The 23,549-nt window shown below is 44.2% G+C and overlaps 2 protein-coding genes across 5 annotated transcripts in view; one reads left to right on the top strand and one right to left on the bottom strand.

Moving 5' to 3' along the window:
* Positions 1 to 23,549, bottom strand: part of rnf34a (ring finger protein 34a) — an 85,781-nt gene that overhangs the window by 54,485 nt on the left and 7,747 nt on the right. The window contains exons 1-3 of one of the 4 annotated variants that reach the window (XM_038789461.1): positions 20,978 to 21,135; positions 14,267 to 14,485; positions 7,218 to 7,613 (exon numbers count right to left, since the gene is read on the bottom strand). In XM_038789461.1, coding sequence (XP_038645389.1) covers positions 7,218 to 7,613; positions 14,267 to 14,485; positions 20,978 to 20,983 — 621 coding nt within the window. In that variant the 5' untranslated portion in view covers positions 20,984 to 21,135. Of the gene's footprint in view, positions 1 to 7,217; positions 7,614 to 14,266; positions 14,486 to 17,246; positions 17,374 to 20,738; positions 20,922 to 20,977; positions 21,136 to 23,549 lie in introns of those variants that run through there. The other 3 variants (XM_038789480.1, XM_038789451.1, XM_038789470.1) reach the window with 3 other exon arrangements.
* anapc5 (anaphase promoting complex subunit 5) overlaps positions 21,218 to 23,549 on the top strand; it is a 56,264-nt gene continuing 53,932 nt past the window's right edge. The window contains exon 1 of the mRNA XM_038789426.1: positions 21,218 to 21,354. The gene's annotated coding sequence lies outside the window, so the exon portion shown is untranslated. The remainder of the gene's footprint in view (positions 21,355 to 23,549) is intronic.

The following is a 23,549-nucleotide window of genomic DNA, read 5'->3' as shown; positions in this document are numbered from 1 at the left end:
CTCCTAAATCTTGCCGAATAGCATCATAATTGCCTTTCCCCCAGCTATAATTCTTGCCTTGCGGTATATACCTATCCCTGCCCATTGCTAAAGTAAACATAACCGAGTTGTGATCACTATCACCAAAGTGCTCACCTACATCTAAATCTAACACCTGGCCGGGTTCATTACCCAGTACCAAATCCAATGTGGCCTCGCCCCTTGTTGGCCTGTCTACATACTGTGTCAGAAAACCCTCCTGCACACACTGCACAAAAACTGACCCATCTATAGTACTCGAACTATAGTATTTCCAGTCAATATTTGGAAAGTTAAAGTCCCCCATAACAACTACCCTGTTACTCTCGCTCCTGTCAAGAATCATCTTTCCAATCCTTTCCTCTACATCTCTGGGACTATTCGGAGGTCTATAGACAACTCCCAACAGGGTGACCTCTCCTCTACTGTTCCTAACCTCGGCCCATACTGCCTCAGTAGACGAGTCTTCAAGCGTCCTTTCTACCGCCGTAATACTTTCCTTGATTAACAATGCCACACCCCCCCCTCTTTTACCATCTTCTCTGTTCTTACAGAAACATCTAAATCCTGGAACCTGCAACAACCATTCCTGTCCCTGCTCTACCCATGTCTCCGAAATCGCCACAACATCGAGATCCCAGGTACCAACCCATGCTGCAAGCTCACCCACCTTATTCCGGATGCTCCTGGCGTTGAAGTAGACACACTTCAAACCAGCGTCCTGCTTGCCGGTGCCCTCTTTCGAACTTTTAACCCTATCCCTGACCTCACTACTCTCAACATCCTGTACACTGGGACTACAATTTAGGTTCCCATCCCCCTGCTGAATTAGTTTAAACCCCCCCGAAGAGCACTAGCAAATCTCCCTCCCAGGATATTGGTACCCCTCTGGTTCAGGTGAAGACCATCCTGTTTGTAGAGGTCCCACCTACCCCAGAATGAGCCCCAATTATCCAGGAAACCAAAACCCTCCCTCCTGCACCATCCCTGTAGCCACGTGTTCAACTCCTCTCTCTCCTTATTTCTTACTTCGCTAGCACGTGGCACGGGTAACAGCCCAGAGATAACAACTCTGTTTGTTCTAGCTCTCAGCTTCCACCCTAGCTCCCTGAATTTCTGTCTCAAATCCCCATCTCTCTTCCTACCTATGTCGTTGGTACCTATGTGGACCACGACTTGGGGCTGCTCCCCCTCCCCCTTAAGGATCCCAAAAACACGATCAGAGACATCACGAACCCTGGCACCTGGGAGGCAACACACCAACCGTGAGTCTCTTTCGTTCCCACAGAACCTCCTGTCTGTTCCTCTAACTATGGAGTCCCCAATGACAAGTGCTCTGTTCCTCTTCTCCCTTCCCTTCTGAGCAACAGGGACAGACTCTGTGCCAGAGACCTGCGCCCTATTGCTTACCCCTGGTAAGTCGTCCCCCGCAACAGTATCCAAAATGGTATACTTGTTATAGAGGGGAACGACCACAGGGGATCCCTGCACTGCCTGCCGGTTCCCTCTGCCTCCCCTGACGGTAACCCATCTACTTTCTTCTTTTACCTGAGGTGTGACTACCTCCCTATAACTCCTCTCAATAACCTCCTCCGCCTCCCGAATGATCCGAAGTTCATCCAGCTCCAGCTCCAGGTCCCTAATGCGGCTCTCGAGGAGCTGGAGTTGGGTGCACTTCCCGCAGATGTAATCAGAAGGGACACGAGAGGTGACCCTTTCCTCCCACATTCTGCAGGAGGAACATTCAACTGCCCTAGCCTCCATTCCCACTGAACTAACTTCCCAACTACTGAAAAATAAAAAAATAAAAAGCTTGTTAGTTTAGCAATCCAACGGACAGAGCTTTTTTTGGTTAGAGGAGGAGGATGGGTGGGAGACACTACGTAAGTAGTGTTTCGGGTAAAGCTGTCACTCGAGAACAGCCCCTTCACAAACCACTTTCAACTTACGCTGACCGCACTGCACGTATGCAAATCTCCCCGGAACAGCCAATCAGAAGCTCTGCTCTGCTGCCCTCTGCTGGATGCTCACCTTCCGTCGAACTCCTCGGGTCACTGATGCAGGTGCACCTTCAACTTACGCTGACCGCACTGCACGTATGCAAATCTCCCCGGAACAGCCAATCAGAAGCTCTGCTCTGCTGCCCTCTGCTGGATCCTGCTGCCCTCTGCTGGATATGGCTAGTCCAAATCCATTTCTGGTCAATGGTAACCCCCAGGATTTCGATGTGCAGGATTAGGCGATGGTAATGCCATTGAATGTTATAGGGTAGAATAGTGTAGAGTAGGAGGGAAGAATAGGCGGGTCTATTTGCGAGAGGGGTACTGTTATTTGCACTATGTTTTATGTAATTGGTATCTGCACACTAATGTATATTGTTACTGTTTACAATGCCAAAAATACCTCAATAAAATTGTCGGTTAAAAAAAGAGCATTGAGGGAACATAGAGATGAGACAAAGTCGGACATTCAGGCTGTGGTGAAGGGCGCAGTGGCCGAAGTTCTGGTGCACATGCGGTTGGCCGTGGACAGAGCCAAAAAGCGACTGGAGGCCCAGGAGACGACGATCAAAGACCTGGAAAAAGCCACAACGGACCAGGGCAACCGGATCGTCACCCTGGAAAAGGAGGTAGCGAGGCTGGCTGCGACACAAGTCAACCTGAAAGGAAAGGTTGAAGACCAAGAGAATCGGTCGAGGGTCAGAACTTGTGAATCGTGGGCCTACCAGAGGGGATCAAGGGTAGGGATCCCACAAAATACATGGCCCAAGTGCTGGGTAAAGTGGTGGGAGGGGAGCGCTTCCCCAACCCACCAGAAGTAGACAGAGTACACTGGTCGCTCCGACCAAAGCCAAAGCCGGGGACCAGCCGAGGGCGATAATTGCGAAAATGCGCTGGTACCAAGACTGGGAGAGAATCTTGCACTGGGCCAGGCAGTCCAAAAACTGCAACTGGGAAGGACACAAGATCTGGATATACCAAGACATTCGGGCTGACCTGGTCAAGCGCTGGGCCGAATGTAACAAAGCAAAGGCCGTGCTGTACAAGAACAGCATAACGTTTGGAATGTTGTACCCAGCCAAGTTCTGGGTCACATGCCAAGACAGAGAGCACTTTTTCATGGTCCCTGCAAGCGCAGCAAGTTCGTTGCAGAGCACGGGCTGGAAAAGCGGCAGCAGAGAAGCCCGCAGAACGTGACTCTAACAACACAACCGTGATTCATGAGAAGGCAAGAACCCGCGGTGCGTCTCCGGCAAGGGGGAAAGGGCCTGGCAGGGGTTGGAAAAAGCGGAGACAGGGGGTAAGCTGGGAAAGAAACAGGATTGGCGGGGGGACACTACCGTAAGGAAGAAATAGATGAGGAAAGATGGAGGACATTACACTGGCTACAGCAGGCCACATGTGGCGACTTAGAACAAAGTGGTGCTGCAAGCAACCACTTGGGAGAGTCCCTGGGCAAAGGGAAACCCCGGAGTCCAGGGGCCCGACCTCATGGGGAGAAAAGTGACCGCGGCCATTTTGGGCAGCCCCCTAACAAAGGGAAAGCACGGAGGTAATTATGTCCATTAAGTAATTATGGTTGATCCCACAGGAGTAGGGGACAAAAGCCCCTCTACAGGATAGTCACCTGGAATGTTAGGGGACTTAACAGCCCAGTGAAAAGATCCAGAGTCTTCACCCACCTGAGAAACATGAAAGCCAACATAGTCTTCCTCCTCCAAGAGACACAACTGAGGGAAAAGGACCGAATGTGGGTAAGGAAGAGCTGGGTGGGATTCCTGCTACGGGATGAGGGCCAGGGGGGTAGCCATTTTGCTAAATAAGAGGTCAAAGTTCACGGCAACAAAGACAGTTATGGATCCAGGGGACAGTACATCATGGCTGGTGAGGCAGATTATTCTGCGATCGTAATCTCCGACCACGCTCCATACTATATGGATGGGAGGTTGAAGACGGGCCGGACCCACGCCCCCCCATGGACATTGGACACGGCACTCCTGGCCGATGAGGGTTTTTGCGAGAACATATCACAGGCCATAGATGAATATATTACTAGTAACCAGAATGGGGAGGTCTCATGTTCTGGGAGGCGCTGAAGGCCAGGGGATACATTATCAATTTTAAAGCACAAAGGGACAGGGAAGAGAGTGCAGCGAGGCAACAGCTAGTTGACTCCATATTGGAGGTGGACCGGCAATACTCCGAGGCCCCGACCGTAGAGCTCCTGGCAGAGAGAAAATAGCTACAGATGGACTTTGATCTGCTCTCCACAAGTAAAGCAGTGCACCAACTCCGCCAGGCACGTGGGACCCTGTATGAACAAATAGATAAGGCCAGCCACTTGCTGGCCCACCAGCTGAGAAAGCAGGCAGCCACGAGGGAGATTGCCTGAATTAGGGATAGCAGAGGCAAATCAGTAGGGGAACAGGACAAGGTCATCAAGGCCTTTGAGAACTTCTACCAGGGGCTGTACACCAAGGAGCCCCCAGCAGGGGACTCGGGGATGAAGCTGTTCTTTGATGGACTGGGCCTGCTGGTCGTGGGAGAGGACAGGAAACGGGGCCTGGACGTACCGCTAGAACTGAGAGGTCATGGAGAGTACTAGCTTCATGCAGACGGGGAAGGTGCCAGGACCGGACAGTTTCCGAGCTAACTTCTACAAAAGATTTGCGACGGCACTGGCCCCGCACCTGCGGAAGATGTTCACAGGCTCGCTTGCGAGGGCCACACTGCCACCTACATTAGCACAAGCCTCAATCTCACTGATACCTAAAAAAAGACAAGGACCCAACAGAGTGTGGTTCCTACAGACCCAACTCGCTACTAAACGTAGATGCAAAAATACTGGCCAAGTTCCTGGCCCAAAAGCTGGAGGACTGCGTGCCAGAGGTGGTCGCAAAGGACCAGACAGGCTTTGTCAAAGGTAGACAGCTAACTTTGAACATCAGGCACCTGGTGAACGTAATCATGACCCCATCTGGGGAGACAATACCCGAGGTGGTTGTCACCCTGGACGCAGAAAAGGGAATGGAAGTACCTGGAGCAGTTCGGGTTTGGAACAGGATTCACCTCCTGGATGAAGCCCCTGTATCACACCCCCACAGCAAGCATACGGACAAACACCACCAGTTCTAAGTACTTCCAGTTGCACAGGGGCACAAGGCAGGGGTGTCCACTTTCCCCACTGCTATTTGCCTTAGCGATCGAGCCATTAACGATCGCGCTCAGGATGGCAAAGAATTGGAAAAGGACCCAGAGAGGAGGCAGAGAGCACAGAGTCTCGCTCCATACAGATGACCTGCTCCTCTACATCTCAGACCCACAAAGCAGTACGGAAGGACTCATGGCGCTCTTGAAAGAGTTTGGAGCCTTCTCCAAAAAACAAAAGCGAGATCTTCCCAGTGAACCCGCAAAGGGGAGGGGCAGAGCTGGAGGAGCTACCTTTCAAAAAGACCCAGCACAAATTCCGCTACCTGAAGATCCAAATCGTCCACAACTGGACAGGGGTCCACAAATGGAATCTGACCAGCCTGACAGAGGAAGTTGAAAAGGACTGCAGAGATGGAACACTTTCCCTGGCAGGGAGGGTGCATTCGTTTGGGGGGGGGGGGGGGGGTGAATGCAAGGATCCCAAAAAATGTACTGCAGAGAACGAGATCCAGGGGGTCTTAGCCCTCCCAAACTTACAGTACTACCACTGGGCAGCGATCGCAGAGAGAGGGTTGGATAAAGGAGCCAAAAGCAGTGGGTGCTAATGGAGAAGGACACCAGCAAGGGGACCTCCCTCCATGCCCTAGCTACGGTGGCACTCCCATCTCCACCCAAGAAATATTCAACTAGCCCAGTGGTAATGGCAATGCTCCAGTCATGGAATCAACCGCTACAGCATTTTGGGTTACAGCAACAGCAGGTTAACAATGCTCAAAGAACTGACAGAAAGATTCCAACCGACAGGGGCTAACGAACTCCGGTATCTACGACTCAAAAACTTCCGATAAGAAACGAGGACGTACCGACGACCACCAAGACAGTCACTGCTGGGAACTACTGAATATGGACATCTTAGGGAAAGAGAACTGCGGGGACATGTACGGATGAGACAAGGGAGAAGTGGGAGGAGGACTTGGGGTTTGAAATAGGGTGGGGCTCTGGAGCGAAACATGTACAGGGTCAACCCCACCTCCACGTGCGCAAGGCTAAGCCATTGCAGCTAAAAGTAGTACAAAGAGTTCATTTAACCAGAACCCGAATGAGCGGGTTCTTCCCCGTACGTGGAGGACAGATGCGAACCATCTGTTCAACCACGCCCGCATGTTCTGGTCTTGGATCCAGACTTGCTGGGTCTCGACAGCCTTCTTTGAGGCAATGTTCAAAGTGGTGGGGATGAAGGTGGAGTCAAGACCGAGAGTGGCAGTCTTCGAGATATCAGAACAGCCAGATCTCTTCATGGGGAGGAGGGCCGACGCCCTTGCCTCCCTGATCGCCGCCGGAGAATCCTGCTCGGCTGGCGATCAGCAGCACCACCCAAAGCTGCAGACTGGCTGTCCGACCTGTCATAATTTCTCCAAATGGAGAAAATCAAATTCGCTATCTGAGGGTCGGAAGAAGGCTTCCACAAAATGTGGGAGCCATTCATTCAGTTGTTCCAAGACCTGTTTGTAGCCAACAACCAGGAAGCCCAAGGGAAATCCGGTAGAGAGCAAAACGCAGGGAACCACAATTACTACAGCAAACATTGCAAGGAAGGGACAAAAGAAAAGGAAGGGGAAACTGTGGTGTATCTATGCAAATAGTTAAAACCGATCTTGATGTAAATAATTCCAATGTTACTCCTTATATACTCTCTTGCGTTACTCACACTGCTTGTACATGTTTATATTTGTTTTGTATACTAAAAAAAAAAACGTTAAAAAATTACTTTGCAGGTCAAGAAAAAGAGACTGTCCCCTAAGCCTTGGAAGTGTGCATTCATATTTTGGAAAACGTGCAATGTATTCAAAGAACACCATCAGCACAACCATTTTGTTACAAGCATTTTTGGTTGCATAATTTCAAATACTTAAAAATGACTGGACTTTTGCAAATTAAGAAACAGTTTTAAAGACATAAGTAATATGTTTCTGAATGGATTTGTAAGAACTGCCCCAAATGAACCTTTATCAAACCAAAATTCAACATATTTGAAAATTCATAATCTACCTGTTGTATGTTTGGAGTTCCTGAGCTGGATCTTTGATTGGAGAAAATCCCCTGAGTAGATGGTGTTGCTGATGCTGAAGTGGTGGCAGGAGGGTTAGTATAAAATTGGGAACTCTGTGATCTTGACGAACGCATATTCTCAGTGTCTACACCATCAGCATCTGATCCATGATGGCTCAATACAAGCTGTACCAAGTCCTCTTTTTCACGACATGTTTCTATGGGTATGTTTCTTAAGCTCAGATACTCTCGTAGATCTTTGACTTTTATTTTCATGAGCTCATTACGCTGGAAAGAGGTTTGTTGTAACACATGGCATGTGGAGCATCTTCGTAGATTTTCTTGCATCACTGAACAGAATGAACAGAAATTCTTCTTGCAATCCTTACATATGTACTGGTAAACAAAGAAAATACTTTTAGAGAGTGGGCTTCACCAGCTGAGCATCTCATAGTGAAGTAATTGTAGGACAAACTTTGATCAATTCTTCTAAACAAAAGTCAAGAGAAGTTCTGATATATTGATGCTTCAAATTAGATAGATTTTTTTAAACCCAAAAAACATAAATCAGGAAAAATATTTCCACTGGTCAGTGAGACAGTAATTTATTTTATAACAATAGTAGTATTGCCTTATAATGTGCAACATATTATGCTTTGATTATTTATTTATAACAATTGAACATGGTCAAATTGGCTATTACATTATTTTTGGGTTTGAATTCAGCAATTGTCTATTTTTCAACAATAGCTTTGAATTTACAAGCCTTAATGATTATTAGATTCACTTTTATCTATGCACTCAAAGGAGGTGGTGCTAGGTTTCCATCCAGGAAGCAAGTAATGTAAGAATAGGAAAACAACATAATTGTACAAATATAGGACATACCAAGGGACTCACACCAAGTAAAAATGAAAACTACTGACTAAAAAGCTCACAAAACCTTTCACTTAAAATTAGTGTGTTACCAATAGGAAAAAGGCGAATTAAGTTATAAATATATTCTGACTACTCTTCAGATGCAATCTGAATTATCACTAGCTGACACACTTAAGACTAAAACTTATTATAACTTTATAACTACTAAACTTATCTGAACAGCAGGATTTGCTCTCAGGAAGAACAACACTAGAAAGGCATTAACTGAACCAATAAAAAAGGGGGGCTTTATTTAAGAGCAATTAAAGTAAAGGCGATCCAACAAAACCTTTGGCAGGTGGAGAATCTCATCTGATATCTTTCAGTATTTAACATTAAAATGCAACATACATTTATAGGAATCGAGTCCCTTAAGACTCAACAATTTTAGAACTGTTGTTACAGTAAGTATATTAAATAGAAAGGTCATTTATCAATACCATGAGTAATGTAGTCAACATTTTATTCCACCGTACCATCTTCTCCCACCAACCCTCCCCCCAGCCTTCCTTGAACAGTCAGTCATGTTTCAATATGGTTCTACATTTTTCTATTCCTGGCAAATGATTATTCATGTGTGAGCCAAAGCAGAAAGTTACTTGACCATCATGGTCTAGACCAATTCTTTCTGTGTCCACACATTTATACTTTCTTGTTGCTATCATTGTATAGAAATCAGGAGCTAGTTGATTTTGCTTTGCAGATTCAACAAATTCTATTTACATTTTCCAAGTGACTTATTGTAACATTATACATGACTAGCTTAAAACATATCTGCTAGAACAAAGTGAATGCAGATGTACTTCCAGTTGAACTTTTATATACCTTAAGTCATAGAATCATAGAATTTACAGTGCAGAAGGCCATTCGGCCCATCGAGTCTGGACCGGCCCTCAGAAAGAGTACCCTACTTAAGTGGACATCGCCACCCTATCCCCGTAACCCCCTAATCTTTTTTGTTTAGCATGGCCAATCCACCTAACCCGCACATCTTTAGACTGTGGGAGGAAAAAAGAGAGCCCGGGAGGAAACTCACGCAGACATGAGGAGAACGTGCAGACTCCGCACAGTGTCCCAAGCTAGGAATCGAACCTGGGACCCTGGAGCTGTGAAGCAACATGTTTAACCACTGTGCTACCGTGCCACCCCACAAGTCAATTGTTGTGAACTAGACACCGTGTTCAGTGGAAGTCAGCAAAATGATCACAATATATTTAGCTTCCTCATCTTTCTTTTCATTTAACGCCAATAGGTGGATATTGGTTTAAAACAGAAAAAAATCTTAGCCATCACTTATACTTGAAATTTTGAACAAGTCAGTTATTTAAAGAGATGTTTGTTTTTGTTCATTTTTTCATGCATTAACTTGCAACTGCTAGTAATAATTAGTGTGTATTATCAGTTTAGCTAGCCCACTAACAAAAAAATAGTGGCATGTCCTAGAAATTTTAATGTCAGTAAATTCTATTCATCATATCCAATCAAGATCAGACCTATTATGAGAATTTAACATAGAAAATGGTAGATTAAAAGGTTGGAGTGCTGTATTGCATTCAAATAACCTCAACCACTTTATAGCTTTCTGTACTCTTATTCTAAATTGAATTTACAATATCTACAAGTTACAATTGCTTAGAAATCGTCTGCCATTACTGCTCAGTAACCAGTTATTTTTTTCACCTCCTAAGTGCTTTGATACGTTTACTAGAAAGTGGAGAGAGAGGGGGTGGAGTCATTTGGCAACTCACACACCCACGGGCCTATGGAGAGCCTGAAGTGGCCAATCAAGGGCCTCATCCTGTTCTGCCACTATTTCACCTACAGCAAGCCCTGCAGCTTTAACTGTGCGGGCTGGTGTCAGGCAAGGAGGAAGGTGTATGTTCGGGTGGGGGTAAAGAGAACATTCTTTGCGTGTCCCTGTGCCCATCGGAGGGATAGGAACTGTGCTCATTATGTGTAAATGGTACCTTGGCTTTCATTGCGAGAGGTTTTGAGTACAGGAGCAGGGATGTGCTGTTGCAATTATACAGGGCCTTGGTGAGGCCACACCTAGAATATTGTGTGCAGTTTTGGTCTCCTTTTCTGAAGAAGGATGTTCTTGTTTTCAAGGGTGTGTAGCGAAGGTTTACCAGGCTGATTCCGGGGATGGCGGGACAGACATACGAGGTGAGATTGACTAGGTTAGGATTGTTCTCACTGGAGTTCAGACGAATGAGGGGGGATCTCATAGAGATTTATAAAATTCTAACAGGACTAGATAGGGTGGCTGCAGGGAGGATGCTCCCGATGGTGGGAGTGTCCCGAACCAGGGGTCACAGTCTAAGGATTCGGGGTAGACTATTTAGAACAGAGATGAGACATTTCTTCGTCCAAAGAGTGGTGAGTCTGTGGAATTCATTACCACAGGAAGTAGTTGAGGCTAAGATATTGAATACATTCAAGAGGCAGCTAGAAATGCCACTCGAGGCAAATGGGGTCAAGGGTTATGGATAGAAGGCAGGATTAGGCTATTGAGTTGGACAATCAAGCATGATTGTGACAAATGGCGGAGCAGGCTCAAAGAGCTGAATGGCCTCCTCCTCCTATCTTCTATGTTTCTATGTTTATCATTGGCCATGAGGAATTTTTCTTTTATGTGCAAGCTGACTATGGTGAATTTATTTTCTATCTAAACAGATAATTGAGAGTAAATAAAAGCCGGCATTATCTAGTTACATTGTGTATTTTGTGTTGCCCTATTATGTATTTTCTTTCTTTTCATGTACTTAATGATCTGTTGAGCTGCTCGCAGAAAAATACTTTTCACTGTGCCTTGGTACACATGACAATAAACAAATCCAGAGCTATGCTCTCGGTTATAACAAGCATTGGAATTAAAACAAAGAACCTTGTAAGTAATTTACTTGAGGGACCTGTCCAAGCATTTTTAGAAGCAGCAGAAAAATCAAGACATTATAACTCTCAGCCAGGCCAGCTGAGATAACAGAATACTGCAAAGATTTAAGTTGCCATAAGCGCTAAATTGAGATCAAAATGACCTCAAGTGCTTGATTTGTAATATTGTAAATGTACTGGAGTTCACTTACATTTTCAACATGCAGTCTGACAGTTTTTCCAGCCACACTGAGGCACTGGGCAGAGAACCAGACCTTCACCTCAGCAATACTTGACTCAGGGCAATCAGCAAGGCAAAAGCCAGGACATCGGCCCCCGTGCCTGTCTGCAGCTCTGGCGAGTCTGACACCCCAAATATGGCCACAAAAGGACAGGGCTTCAGTTCAATTTTCAGAATCGGCGACAGGGTGCTAAAGAAGGAGACCCAAAAACTTACAAGCATGGGATAAGACCAAAACATGTGCACATGGTTGGCCGTACACCCTGAACACTTATCCTCCAGCCCTACAAATAAACTACTCATTCTGGATCCAGTCAGGTGCGCCCTGTAAACTACTTTGAGTTGGATTAAACCAAGCCTTGCGCACGAGGTTGTGGAGTTCACCCTCCGCAGGGCGTCGCGCCACACCTAGTCATCTAAAATGGGCCCTGATTCCTCATTCCATCTGACCTTAACCCCCTCTACGGACACTGATTTCTGTCCATAAATACCGGAGGAGCTCCCTTCCTCCGATCCTGCAAACGAAAGAACCCTCTCCATTAGACAGGTTGGCAGCGCCACAAGGAATGTCAAGAAAATCTATTTTGCAAAGTTGCAAACTTGTAAATACCTGAATAAGTCAGGTTACGAGAACCCAAACGTCTCCGACAGTTCCTCTAAACTGGCAAACCAAGGGCAGCACGGTGGTGCAGTGCTGGCACTGCAGTCTCATGGCGCCGAGGTCCCAGGTTCGATCCCGGCTCTGGGTCACTGTCCGTGTGGTGTTTGCACATTCTCCCCGTGTTTGCATGGGTTTCGCCCCCACAACCCAAAGATGTGCAAAGTAGGTAGATTGAACACGCTAAATTGCCCCTTAATTGGAAAAAATGAATTGGGTACTCTAAATTTATTTAAAAATATAAATAAACTGGCAAACCGTTGCCCCAGGAACAGATCACCAATTCTCTCTCCCAACCCCGAAAGTGGCATTCAATCTTGCAGGCTTGAACAGATGATTCTCACAAATCAGAGCCAGCTTCGCTACTGACCCCAGTTTAAAATGATGTTGAGATTGTCTTCATATCTTCAAAGTGGAGACGCCACTGGATTTGCCGAATACTTTGCCGGAGAGAACGGTCGCGAGGCCCTCGCCAAGTCCCTCCGGATAGATACTCTCCATGACTTCTGCACCCACGTAGCTCTTGGATCACTACACCAACCCATCTTGTCCACTTTTGCTGCCCAGTAATAAAATATCAAGTTCGGCAACACCAAGGCCCCTGACTGCCTATCCCTTTGATGGACAGTCGTCCAAATCCTTACGGTCTTGCTCGCCTCTTACAAAGGAAGGAATCAACTTTTCGACTCCGCTGTTATAACCTGCCTGCTTACCATTGGCTGGGGATTAATGACAATCCCACAATCCTTTGGGAGTATGAGCTTCCCCAATGAGGGGGGCGGAGAAATCATTAGCAGACTCCCTGCATAAATAGAGCTGGCCAGTTTGGAACCAGCAGAGAGGGAGCAGCAAGGGAAGTTGCTGCTGCTGTATATATATGTTATTGTAAATAAATGTTATTTCTTTGTATCCTGAAAACTCGTGCTGGATTCTTCGAGGCCCTCACAAAATCCGCAAAAAAGGATTTAGGGAGATAAACCAGCAAATAAAACACTGGAACAAAAATAAAAATCTTGGCAAAATGTTCATCTTGACTGTCGGACCCTGCCCGTCAATCATAGAATCTACAGTGCAGAAGGAGCCGTTCGGCCCATCAAGTCTGCACCGGCCCTTGGAAAGAGCTCACTACTTAAACCCATGCCTCCACCTATAACCCAACCTAACCATTTGGACACTAAGGGGCAATTTAGCATGGCCAACCCACCTAACCTACACATGTTTGGACTTTGGGTGGAAACGGAGCACCCGGAGGGAACCCATGCAGACATGGAGAGAAAGTACAAACTCCACACAGTCACCCGAGGCCAGATTTGAACACGGCTCCCTGTAGCTGTGACGCAGCAGTGCTAACCACCGTGCCACCATACCATCCCTTTATCCCACCTTTGCAGATCGGTCCTGAACCTGCCTATCAAGTTCTTATGGTTCAGTTTACAGAGACGGGCCTAATCCGGGTTACTTGAACCTCCAGATACCTAAAGCTGGAACCTGCCAAACGAAAAGGTAGCACTCCTAGATTAACTCCCCTCCCCGGGGGATTAACTGGAAAGCACTCACCTTTTTCCCCCAAGTTTAGCTTTACCCTGAAAAAGAGCCAAAGCACTTCAGCAGTTCCACTATGTCGCCTATGGTGGGCATCAGCGTACAGGGACACCCTATGTTCCACCTCTCCCCTCGCTATCTGCCAATACTTCCACATTCAACCTCATTGCCGGATGCTGAACCGGACCCATTTTTAATATCAAATCTACTAGATGTGGAGCACGATCTGAGATGCCTATCGTGCAGTACTCAGCATTCTTGTGGCTACCGTAGACCCAGGTTTAAGTTAATGACTCAATACTTTTTTTAAATTTAGAGTACCCAATTATTTTTTTCTAATTAAGGGACAATTTAGTGTGGCCAATCCACCTAACCTGCACATCTTTGGGTTGTGGGGGTGAAACCCACGCAGACACGGGGAGAACATAGGGCAACAGTGCTAACCATTGTGCCACCATGCCGCCCTGTTAATGACTCAATATAAATGCATGTTTTAGATATTGTTAGTTCACACAAAATTCAAACTGCTAAAATAAACTAAATTTGGCAAGTACTAATACAGCCTGTCCCTTTATTCAAACGCTGAGCAGCGTTTGCTTCACTACTATCACAGAGGACGGGAAACATTTTATATGCAGTAGCCACATGTGCCACAGCATTATCTATGCATACAACTCACATTTGGCCTATTCTAAATTCAGCTTTTAATTCAACCACTATTTTCTCCCTCTTGCTCCTTTCCCCCGCATTAATGCATGAATTAATGAACGAATACCAAGTTAGCACAACATATCAATTAAAGACTACTCAACTCACCTTCTTCCTAAAGAGAGAAAAGGCCTGACCACAGCCTTTACAGACTATATTTGGGATTTCAGGCATTGGGGAGGGATACGTAGAATATCCTGCGCTGTGGGCAAATCTGAATGGCCCTGTAGCTCCACTGAACCCAGGTTGCTGTCCACGCACCGTTCCAGTACCCATTACTTCATTTAGTAGACCACAACATGAAGCCCACATCGATGTGGCCCCAGCCTATAAAGCAGACACAAAATTCATACACTTTACAGAAGTACACTGCTTGCCTAAGAACAAGGTTCATAGAGTATTGAATAAACTTCACAATTCTTTAAAAACCTCAAAATTATATTAGTTTAATTAATTTACATTAGGGATAATAATGAAGACAGAAAAAGTTACATTTTACAGCAATCTCCAATTAACATAGTATTATCCTACTCAGTCAATACTTTCAAGCTATATACTGTAATTCAGACTTAAATTAAGAGAGACAGGCAGAGAAAGCATTGCTACATAAACTCAGTCAATATTTTCAAGCTATATATTGTAATTCAAACATAAGTTAATACACAGGCACAGAAAGCATTGATACATAATATAGGCAGCATGTTCAGACATGTTCCTGAAACTGGAGACTTTACAGACTGAATTTAATAGCATGGTAACAAATCAAACAAAAACCTGCAATATTAAGAATGAAGGGATTTAAGTCTTCCCTGTGCTTTATCCCTCACGTAACTTTAGTTCAACTGGTCACACATTTCTGCTCCCGAGAGGACAATTAGTGACTGACTGACCAGTGAGAAATCTATACAATACATTGTTATGTATTTGGAATGGTTCAAGTTGCTTATTGCCATTAATTATTGTTCAGTAGGTAAATATTACCACAAATTTGCACAAAGACAGATCTCATAAACAGAAATGAGACAAATGGTAGAAATTTTTATTTTGGCAGTGATTGTTGAGAGGGTATATACCATTATTGGGTGCCTGATCTTAATATTTAATTTCATAGTTGCAAACTAAGCTTCTCAATTTATTATTTTACCAAGAATCACACAATGATTAAAGTGCGTGCGCACCCAACAATTTGATTTATTATTGTCACATGTATTACTACACAGTGAAAAGTATTGTTTCTTGCATGCTGTACAAACAATGCATTCCGTACATAGGGAAGGAAGGAGAGACTGCAGAATATAATGTTACAGTTATAGCAAGGTGTAGAGAAAAGACCAACTTAATACGAGGTAGGTCCATTCAAAAATCTGATGGCAGTAGGGAAGAAGCTGTTCTTGAGTCGGTTGGTACATGACCTCAAACTTTGGTATCTTTTTCCTGACGGAAGAAAATGGGAGAGAGTATGTCCGGGGTGCTTGGGGTCTTAAATAATGCTGGCTATCTTTCTAAGGCAGCGGGAATTATAGATAGAGTCAATGGACGGGAGGCTGGTTTGCGTGATGGACTGGGCTACATTCACGACCTTTTGTAGTTTCCTGCGGTCTTGAGCAGAGCAGGCTCCATACCAAGCTGTGATACTAGCAGAAAGAATGCTTTCTATGGTGCATCTGTAGAAGTTGGTGAGGGTCGTAGCTGACATGCCAAATTTCCTTAGTCTTCTGAGAAAGTAGAGTCGTTGGTGGGGTTTCTTAACTACAGTGTCAGCATGGGGGGACCAGGACAGGCTGTTGGTGATCTGTACACCTAAAAACTTGAAGCTCTCTACTTCGTTCCCATTGATGTTGACCCAAAGAGAGATAATGCTGGAAAATCTCAGCAGGTCTGATAGCATCTGTAAGGAGAGAAGAGAGCTAATGTTTTGAGTCCAGATGATCCTTTGTCAAGGAGATTTTCCAGCATTTTCTCTTTTGGTTTCAGATTCCAGCATCTGCAGTAATTTGCCATTTTACAAAGTGCGTGCGCATATTTGCAAATGGTTCCTGATCATTGCGTGTGCCATTCTGCCTTGGTTATTGAACGGCAGTAGATGTTTGTACTTCATATGTCTATTTGCCGAACAGTTATCTGTATTGGGTGAGTTTAAGGCATTTTCTACTAACATCAGTGCATGTGGATAAAACATGTCACAGCCACATCTATAGTTCGCATGCAACGTTTATCAAGGCAATACTGCGTTAAAGCATGCAACTATAGCTTGTATTTGTACGCTGCCCACAACATGATAAAATTCCCCAAGATGCTTCACAGGAGCATTATTAAACAAAATCTGACGTCAAGCCACATGCAAAGAATTAGGACAGATGAATAAAAACTCAGAAAGATTTTGTTTTCTTATGGAGATTTTAAAAATGGTTTTAGAGTACCCAATTTTTTTTTTCTAAGTAAAGGGCAATTTAGCATGGCCAGTCCACCAACCTGCACATCTTTTGGTTGTGGGGGTGAGGCCCACGCTGAAATGGGGAGCATGTGCAAACTCCACATTGACAGGGATTGAACCCGGGTCCTCAGCGCTGGGAGACAGCAGTGCTAACCACTGTGCCACCCTATCCTAGATTATTTTAACTGAGCTTGAAACAGCATTCCTGGTAATAAGCTCCCTAATCTTCATTATTTATAGGTTGGGAAGAGCTCTTCCATAATTTTACAAAATTCTTTGCAGTATTTAAAATAATTTGAAACTTATGAACATCAGAGTTATATTCCCACTTCAGGTCTTCAGCAGTAGGCAGGGACATCAATTCTGTACTGAGGAAGAGGTGCTCTTCAGATGAAACACAAAAACTGAAGCCATACCAGCCTGTTCAAGCAGATGTAAGAAATTCAAGGAAAAGCAGAGAGGAGCCATGCTGTCTTTTCTTAACCAATACCAACTAAAAATATCAACTGGTCTTTCATTACAAAAGTGAAGGAGAACACTTTGGCGAAGAAGAGCCACTGATGCCAATTCATGTCACCAGAGGATATGCATTACAAGTTCTATTATTTTGAAAGAAACTGAGCAAATTGACATTAACACATTCAGCTACCTTACCTTTATGCCACTGTCAGCACCTTCCATAGCCTTTCACACTGCCATTATTGCTTCCTCGGTCTTGTGCCCGACACGTCTTTGTTGCATTTGCTCCTGGCTCCCACCTATCATTGACCTTCTACTCTGCTCAACCTCCTGTTATACAATATATAATCCATCACATTTCTCCCTCTCTTTAGCTCTGAAGAAGTCATACAGACTCAAAATGCTAACTCTGTTTCTCTCTCCACAGATATTGCCAGACCTGCTGAGATTTTCAAGCATTTTCTGTTTTTACTTATGAGCAAAGTGAAGATGACATTTGAATAAAAAGCATACACTGTTATATCCCTGCATTAGATATCTCAGCACAGTACAAGATGTTTGAAATTTCACACATTTCTAAAAATAGAACTTGGTTAAATCAGAACTGTTTCTGATGTTAACTTTATATCTAAATTTATTCAGAGCATCTTTAAAATTTATAGTAGTTCATACTTTTGATTGCCCACATACCCAAGTAAAGCAGGAAGTTGGCATTAGTTTACTTGGGTAGGATTTGCACCAGGTTAGCAGTAGTTTTCAGTTTGCTATCAGTAAATATATGGATGAACTGATACTGCACTGATCTACCATTTTAAATTAACATTCCTAGCTCCCTTAGCTTCTATGTGTTTTGTAACTGCTAATGACATTTGGTGTTCAGCAACTGAAGGGGTAGAGTTTTTTCTTCTTGCACACAATGGCAAAAACAAAATGAAGCTATTGAAAATGTCCCTTGAGACCAAATATCCTATCTTCAATGATAAACTTTTGAAAAAAATATTTTATCCTTTTATTAAAGAGAAGCTCTTCAAAAAGAAATGATCGATGAAGATAGTTAAAGTGTGATTGATGTCTATCTTGTGGTTTTCAAGTGACTGAATTATTATCATAACTTTCTTGACCAGTGTTTCCAGATTTTATTGGATTATTTGGCTGATATACTTAACCAAGCCTCTACTTGAAAAGAGAATTGTAACATTTTCATTACCATGGAAAATGTACAGAGCTTTGCCAAAATTACTTTCCTATGGAGTAGCCATTAATTGCAAGACAATGTTGCCATGTTCCTGACATAGTCTTCTATTGTTATGGACAGTGAAAGGTAGAAGTTAAAAATATAGTTCTGGAACACTTGTCTCACATTTGTACAAAATTCAGCAAATATTTTCCTGAAAGGTGGCAAGTGAATTGTAAGGTTCAAAATCCAATACTTTTGAAAGGCTAAGATTGTTGCGTCTAAAACAGAATTTAATCAACTATGCTGGTGACTACTTTTTGAGAATCAATTTTAAAGTCATGCCTCTTGTTTAGTTGCAGATCTCAATCAAAAAGTTTCCAAGTTGTTTCAAAGACCACTGAATAGTTTGTTGACTTTGCCTTATCATATCTGTATGGATTTTCTTCACCTACTTATTACAAAAACACGAATTAAAGAAGTTTGAATGTAGAAACTGATTGGAAGTTGAAACTCTCCAAAATAAATCTGAAATTCCACAAGTGACAAATTAGCAAATTGACTAATTTTACACACTGCAATAAAGAGAAATCATTATGTATTCATTAATATTTAGATTTATTCAGTTGCCTACGGTTGGTGTGATGCTATTTACATTGTTCATGTCATGACAGAAAGGATTGTTTAATATAAAATAAAACAGAAATACTGGATAAACTCTAACAGCACGTATGGAAGGAGAAACACAGTTAATGTTTGAATCCATTAGGGCAGCACGGTGGCGCAGTGGATTAGCACTGCAGCCTCACGGCGCCGAGGGCCCAGGTTTGATCCCAGCTCTGGGTCGCTGTCTGTGTGGGGTTTGCACATTTAGGTGGATTGGCCACGCTAAATTGCCTCTTAATTGGAAAAAAAATAATTGGGTACTCTAAATTTTTATTTAAAAAAATGTTTGAATCCATTGACCCTTCTATAGAAAATGTACAGAATGGTAATGGGTTGATTAGGCTTTAAACGTTAACTGCGTTTCTTTCTCCACAAATGCTGCCAGATCTGCTGAGTTTATCCAGTGTTTTCTGTTTTTATTTCAGATTTTCAGCATCTGCAGTATTCTACTTTTATTTAATGGATTGCTTAAGTTGGACTAGTGTCCAATTTAGCATGGCCAATTCACCTATCTGCACATCCTTTTGGGTTGTGCGGGGTGTGACCCACGCAGACACGGGGAGAATGTACAAACTCCACACGGACAGTGACCCAGGGCCGGGATCGAACCCCTCAGTGCTGTGAAGTAGCAGTGCTCACCAGCGCACCACCATGCTGCCCTCTCCTTCCTTAAACTTGTTTATTTTTCCAAGACACAATCTACTTCTTTCACCAAGTTTTGGAAAACCTGATCTAATGTGCCCTTCTTTGGTTTAATCTCATTCGGTTCTGCAGCACCTTGGGATATTTCATTATGTTAAAGGCAAAGGTTGTTGCTGTGTTAGTAGAAAAATAAGATACTTGTGTGTGAAAGTACACGAAACAAATGTCCTTTTCCGTGGTAGTACGTGATTCATTGAAAATCATCAACCCGCTTCCACTCCTGCTGATCAATTTCGCCCCGTGGAGCGATGCAAGTATGGGTGTAGTAATAAACAGTTTGGGAATACCGATACTGTATAATCAAAACAAAATACACAAACATAAAATAAAAGCAAATTAATGCGGATGCTGGAATCTGAAACGAAAGGGAAAATGCTGGAAAATCTCAGCAAGTCTGGCAGCATCTGTAGGGAGAGAAAAGAGCTAACGGTGAGTCCGATGACTCTTTGTCAAAGCTATCAGATCGTTCAATTTGGATGTACTGATACATTGTTTACGTTTGAAATTTTAAAATAAAGGTTTTCGATTAATATCGATGTTTAAACAATAGTAATTCACCATTCGGATTTCAATAAAGCATAACAGACACCATCTAATAATTTTGTCGAAGTGGGCTGGAAACATCTTGACGGCACACACTTAAATAAAGGGGTGGGGTGGAAAACACTAAAACTGATGTATTTTGAACCTCATATGCACAATCAAATAACAAAGGCTGTCAGCAAATCTTCTGTTGAGCAGCATAAACGTTGGCAATCGCTGACCACCGCAGATATTCCGGATTAGGCATTAGCATCCTCTCGCTCTGCTCTTCCTTCCTTCACCCCGACAAATCCTTATTCTCACATCGCGCGCAAACATTAGCACGGAAAGATCTGACAAAATCCCCAGGGATTGCGGCTGGAAAGCTTTCACATCTGTACAATTCCCTGCGCCACACTCAGGGCCTCGAAGAAACCAGACAGAGAGAGAAAACACAGGCCTGACCAAGGCAGCCCTCCTTCCTCCCTTGCTGCTCCCTTGCCCCGGTAAATAACACAATAAATAACACGCCTGGCTTCCACACTCGCGCTGTGATGTAAAATTCAAAATTAAAGCACAGCCACCGCCATCAGTAAACGCCCACTCGCATTTTCTACACCTACATCTGCTGTTCCAGCGATTTGAAAGGGACGCTTGAAGATGCTGCCGCCCCCTCCCCGATCTGAGGAAAAGCCGCTTCAAAAATCGGCGTCGACCCCCGTCCTTGGTGCCAAATATGATCTGCCGACACCGGCGACAAGTCATTCGTCTCCCGATCGGGGAGGTGGCAGCCGCACCGTTACAGGAACGGAGGGCCACGCCAGTAACATGACGGCTCCGAAAATACCAAAGGGACCAGTACCTTCATGACAGTTGCTCCGTGTCCGCGTCCCGAAACTACACCAACATGTCCAACCCCTCGGTGCCAGATGTCCAGCAGCTCGAGCGCACAGAGCGTAAACGGACACCCCGCTGTTGCGGTTGCACACAACCCGACACACCCGCGTCCCCGCCCCCAATCTGATTGACCTGTGCATCGACCAATCGGAAGCGAAGTTCACGTCAAGCACACCGGAAGTGACGATCATTCGAGGCACCTTTCAGTGGGAGTCTCAACCGGGAAAGGTGGTGCAGGGTTTGTCCTTATCTGGAAAATTACAGCTTGGAAACAGGCCCGACCAGTTCTAACGAAAGGTCATCAGCTTGGAGAAGTGTTATATCAGATATGATTTGCTCCACGTAAGCGGCAGTTCCAATCAAATTCAAACCCTGTTACTAAATCCCTTTGGGTCATTTTCCTTCAACCGAAACCTTAACATGGTCTCTGCTTCAATTATTGCCTCCGTAATCAGTACGAAAGCAAAATACTGTGGATGGTGGAAAACTGAAATAGGACCAAGAAATGTTGGAAATAGTCAGCAGTTTAGGCAACATGTGCCAAGGGAGAACAGGTGACCTATTGTTAGATCTGGAAAAAAGTTAAACATGCGTTTTAAGCAAGCTCAAATGTAGGAAAAGGCTGAAGGAAGGACAAAAGGGAAGGGCTGTGATATAATGGAAGGCAGAATAGATTAAATAAAATAAAGGATAATGGTGCAAAGCAGAAGGAGCTGGCCCAGGGGGGAGCAGAAACAAAAGATTGGTCAAGTGGAAGTTTCAATGGCAATAGCAGCTCCTGAAAAAGAGCAGTAATGCTTATGCTCTAAAATTTAGATAATGCAGGTAAAGTTGGATCCAAAATTGGTTTAGTGGCAGGAGACAGAGGGTGATGGTTTAAGGTTGTTTTTGTGACTGGAAGTTTTTGTGACTGGAAGCCTGTGTCTAGTGGTGTACCGCAGATATCAGTGCTTGGTACTTTGCTGTTTGTAGGGTACATTAAATGTCTAGACATAAAATTAGGAGGTGCGATTGGTAAGTTTGCAGATGGTAAATTGGTGGTGGTAAATAGCGAGCAATGAATTCTTAGATTACAGGATGATATAGACTGGCTGGTCAGATGGGCAGAACAGTGACAAATGGAATTTAACCCTGAAAGATGTGAGGTGATGCATTTTGGGAGGATTAACAAGGTAAGGGAATGCACAATGAATGGTATAACTAGAAAGTAAAGAGGACCAGATTGGGGTGCATGTCCATTGATCTCTGAAGGCAGCAGAACGGTAGATAAGGTTAAGGCAGATGGCAAACTTTCCTTTATTAGACAAGGCATAGAAATTAAGAGCAGGGAGATTATGCTGGAGTTATAATAAATGGTCATCAGGCCACAGCTGGAGTTCTGGTTGCCATTATAGGATGGATGTGATTGCACTAGAGAGGGTGCAGAAGAGATTCACCAGGATGTTGCCTGGGCCAGAGCATATCAGCTATGCAGAGAGGCTGGCTAGGCTGGGGTTGGTTTCCTTAGAAGTAGAGACGGTTGAGGGGACATAATTGAGGTGTACAAAAGTATGAGGGACATGGGGTAAATGGGAAGGAATCTTTCCCTATAGTAGAGGGGTTAATAACCAGGAGTCGTAAATTAAGGTAAGTGGCAGGGGATTTGAGGTAAAACATTTTCACTCGGTGGCTGGAATGTGAAACTCCCTGCCCAAAAAGGTGGTGGAGGCAGGAACCCTCAACATTTAAGAAACATTTAGATAAGCACTGGAAATACCATAGCAAACAAGGACACAGACCAAGTATTGGAAAATGGGATTAGAATAGATATGTGCTTGATGACGCCATGAGCTAAAGGGTCTCATTTTGTTTGTGTTGTAAAACGCTTTTACTCTATGAAGGTAATAGAAGCATAGAAAATAAGAGCAGGTGTAGGCCATTCAGCCCTCTGAGCCTGTTCTGCTATTAATAATGATCATGACGAATCATCCAACACTAACCTGTTGCCTCCCCCCACCCCCCCCATCCCCCAATATCATTTGATCCCTGTAGCCCCAAGTGCTATATCTAACTCCTTGAAAACTGTTTTAACCTCAACTGCTTTCTGTGGTAGAGAATTCCACAGGTTCACCACTCTCTGGGCGAAGAAAGTTCTCCTTATTCCTAAATGGTTTACTCCATATCTTAGACTGTGAACCCTGGTCCTGGACTCCCGTGCCATCGGGAACATCCTTCCTGCATCTACCCTGTTTATTCTGTTAGAATTTTATGGGTTTCTATGACATCCCCCCTCCTTTGAAATCCCAGCAAATATAATCCTAACTGACTCAATCTCTCCTCATATGTCAGTCAGGTCCTCCAGGATTCAAACTGATTCAGTTAGCCAACTCATGATAGCTGGAGGAAAGATTGAAAATTAAAATTTATTCTGGAAATTTTGTTCACTCTCTTGGTGTTATATTTGACTCAGAGAAACATTTGATCACATATCTGCAACAACACTAAGACCACCAGTTTCCATCTCTGTAACATCGTCCGACTCATCCCTGCTTCAGCTC

The sequence above is a fragment of the Scyliorhinus canicula genome, chromosome 1 (genome assembly GCF_902713615.1).
Source record: "Scyliorhinus canicula chromosome 1, sScyCan1.1, whole genome shotgun sequence".
NCBI lineage: Eukaryota > Metazoa > Chordata > Chondrichthyes > Carcharhiniformes > Scyliorhinidae > Scyliorhinus > Scyliorhinus canicula.
This window is presented reverse-complemented; position numbering and strand designations above follow the sequence as displayed.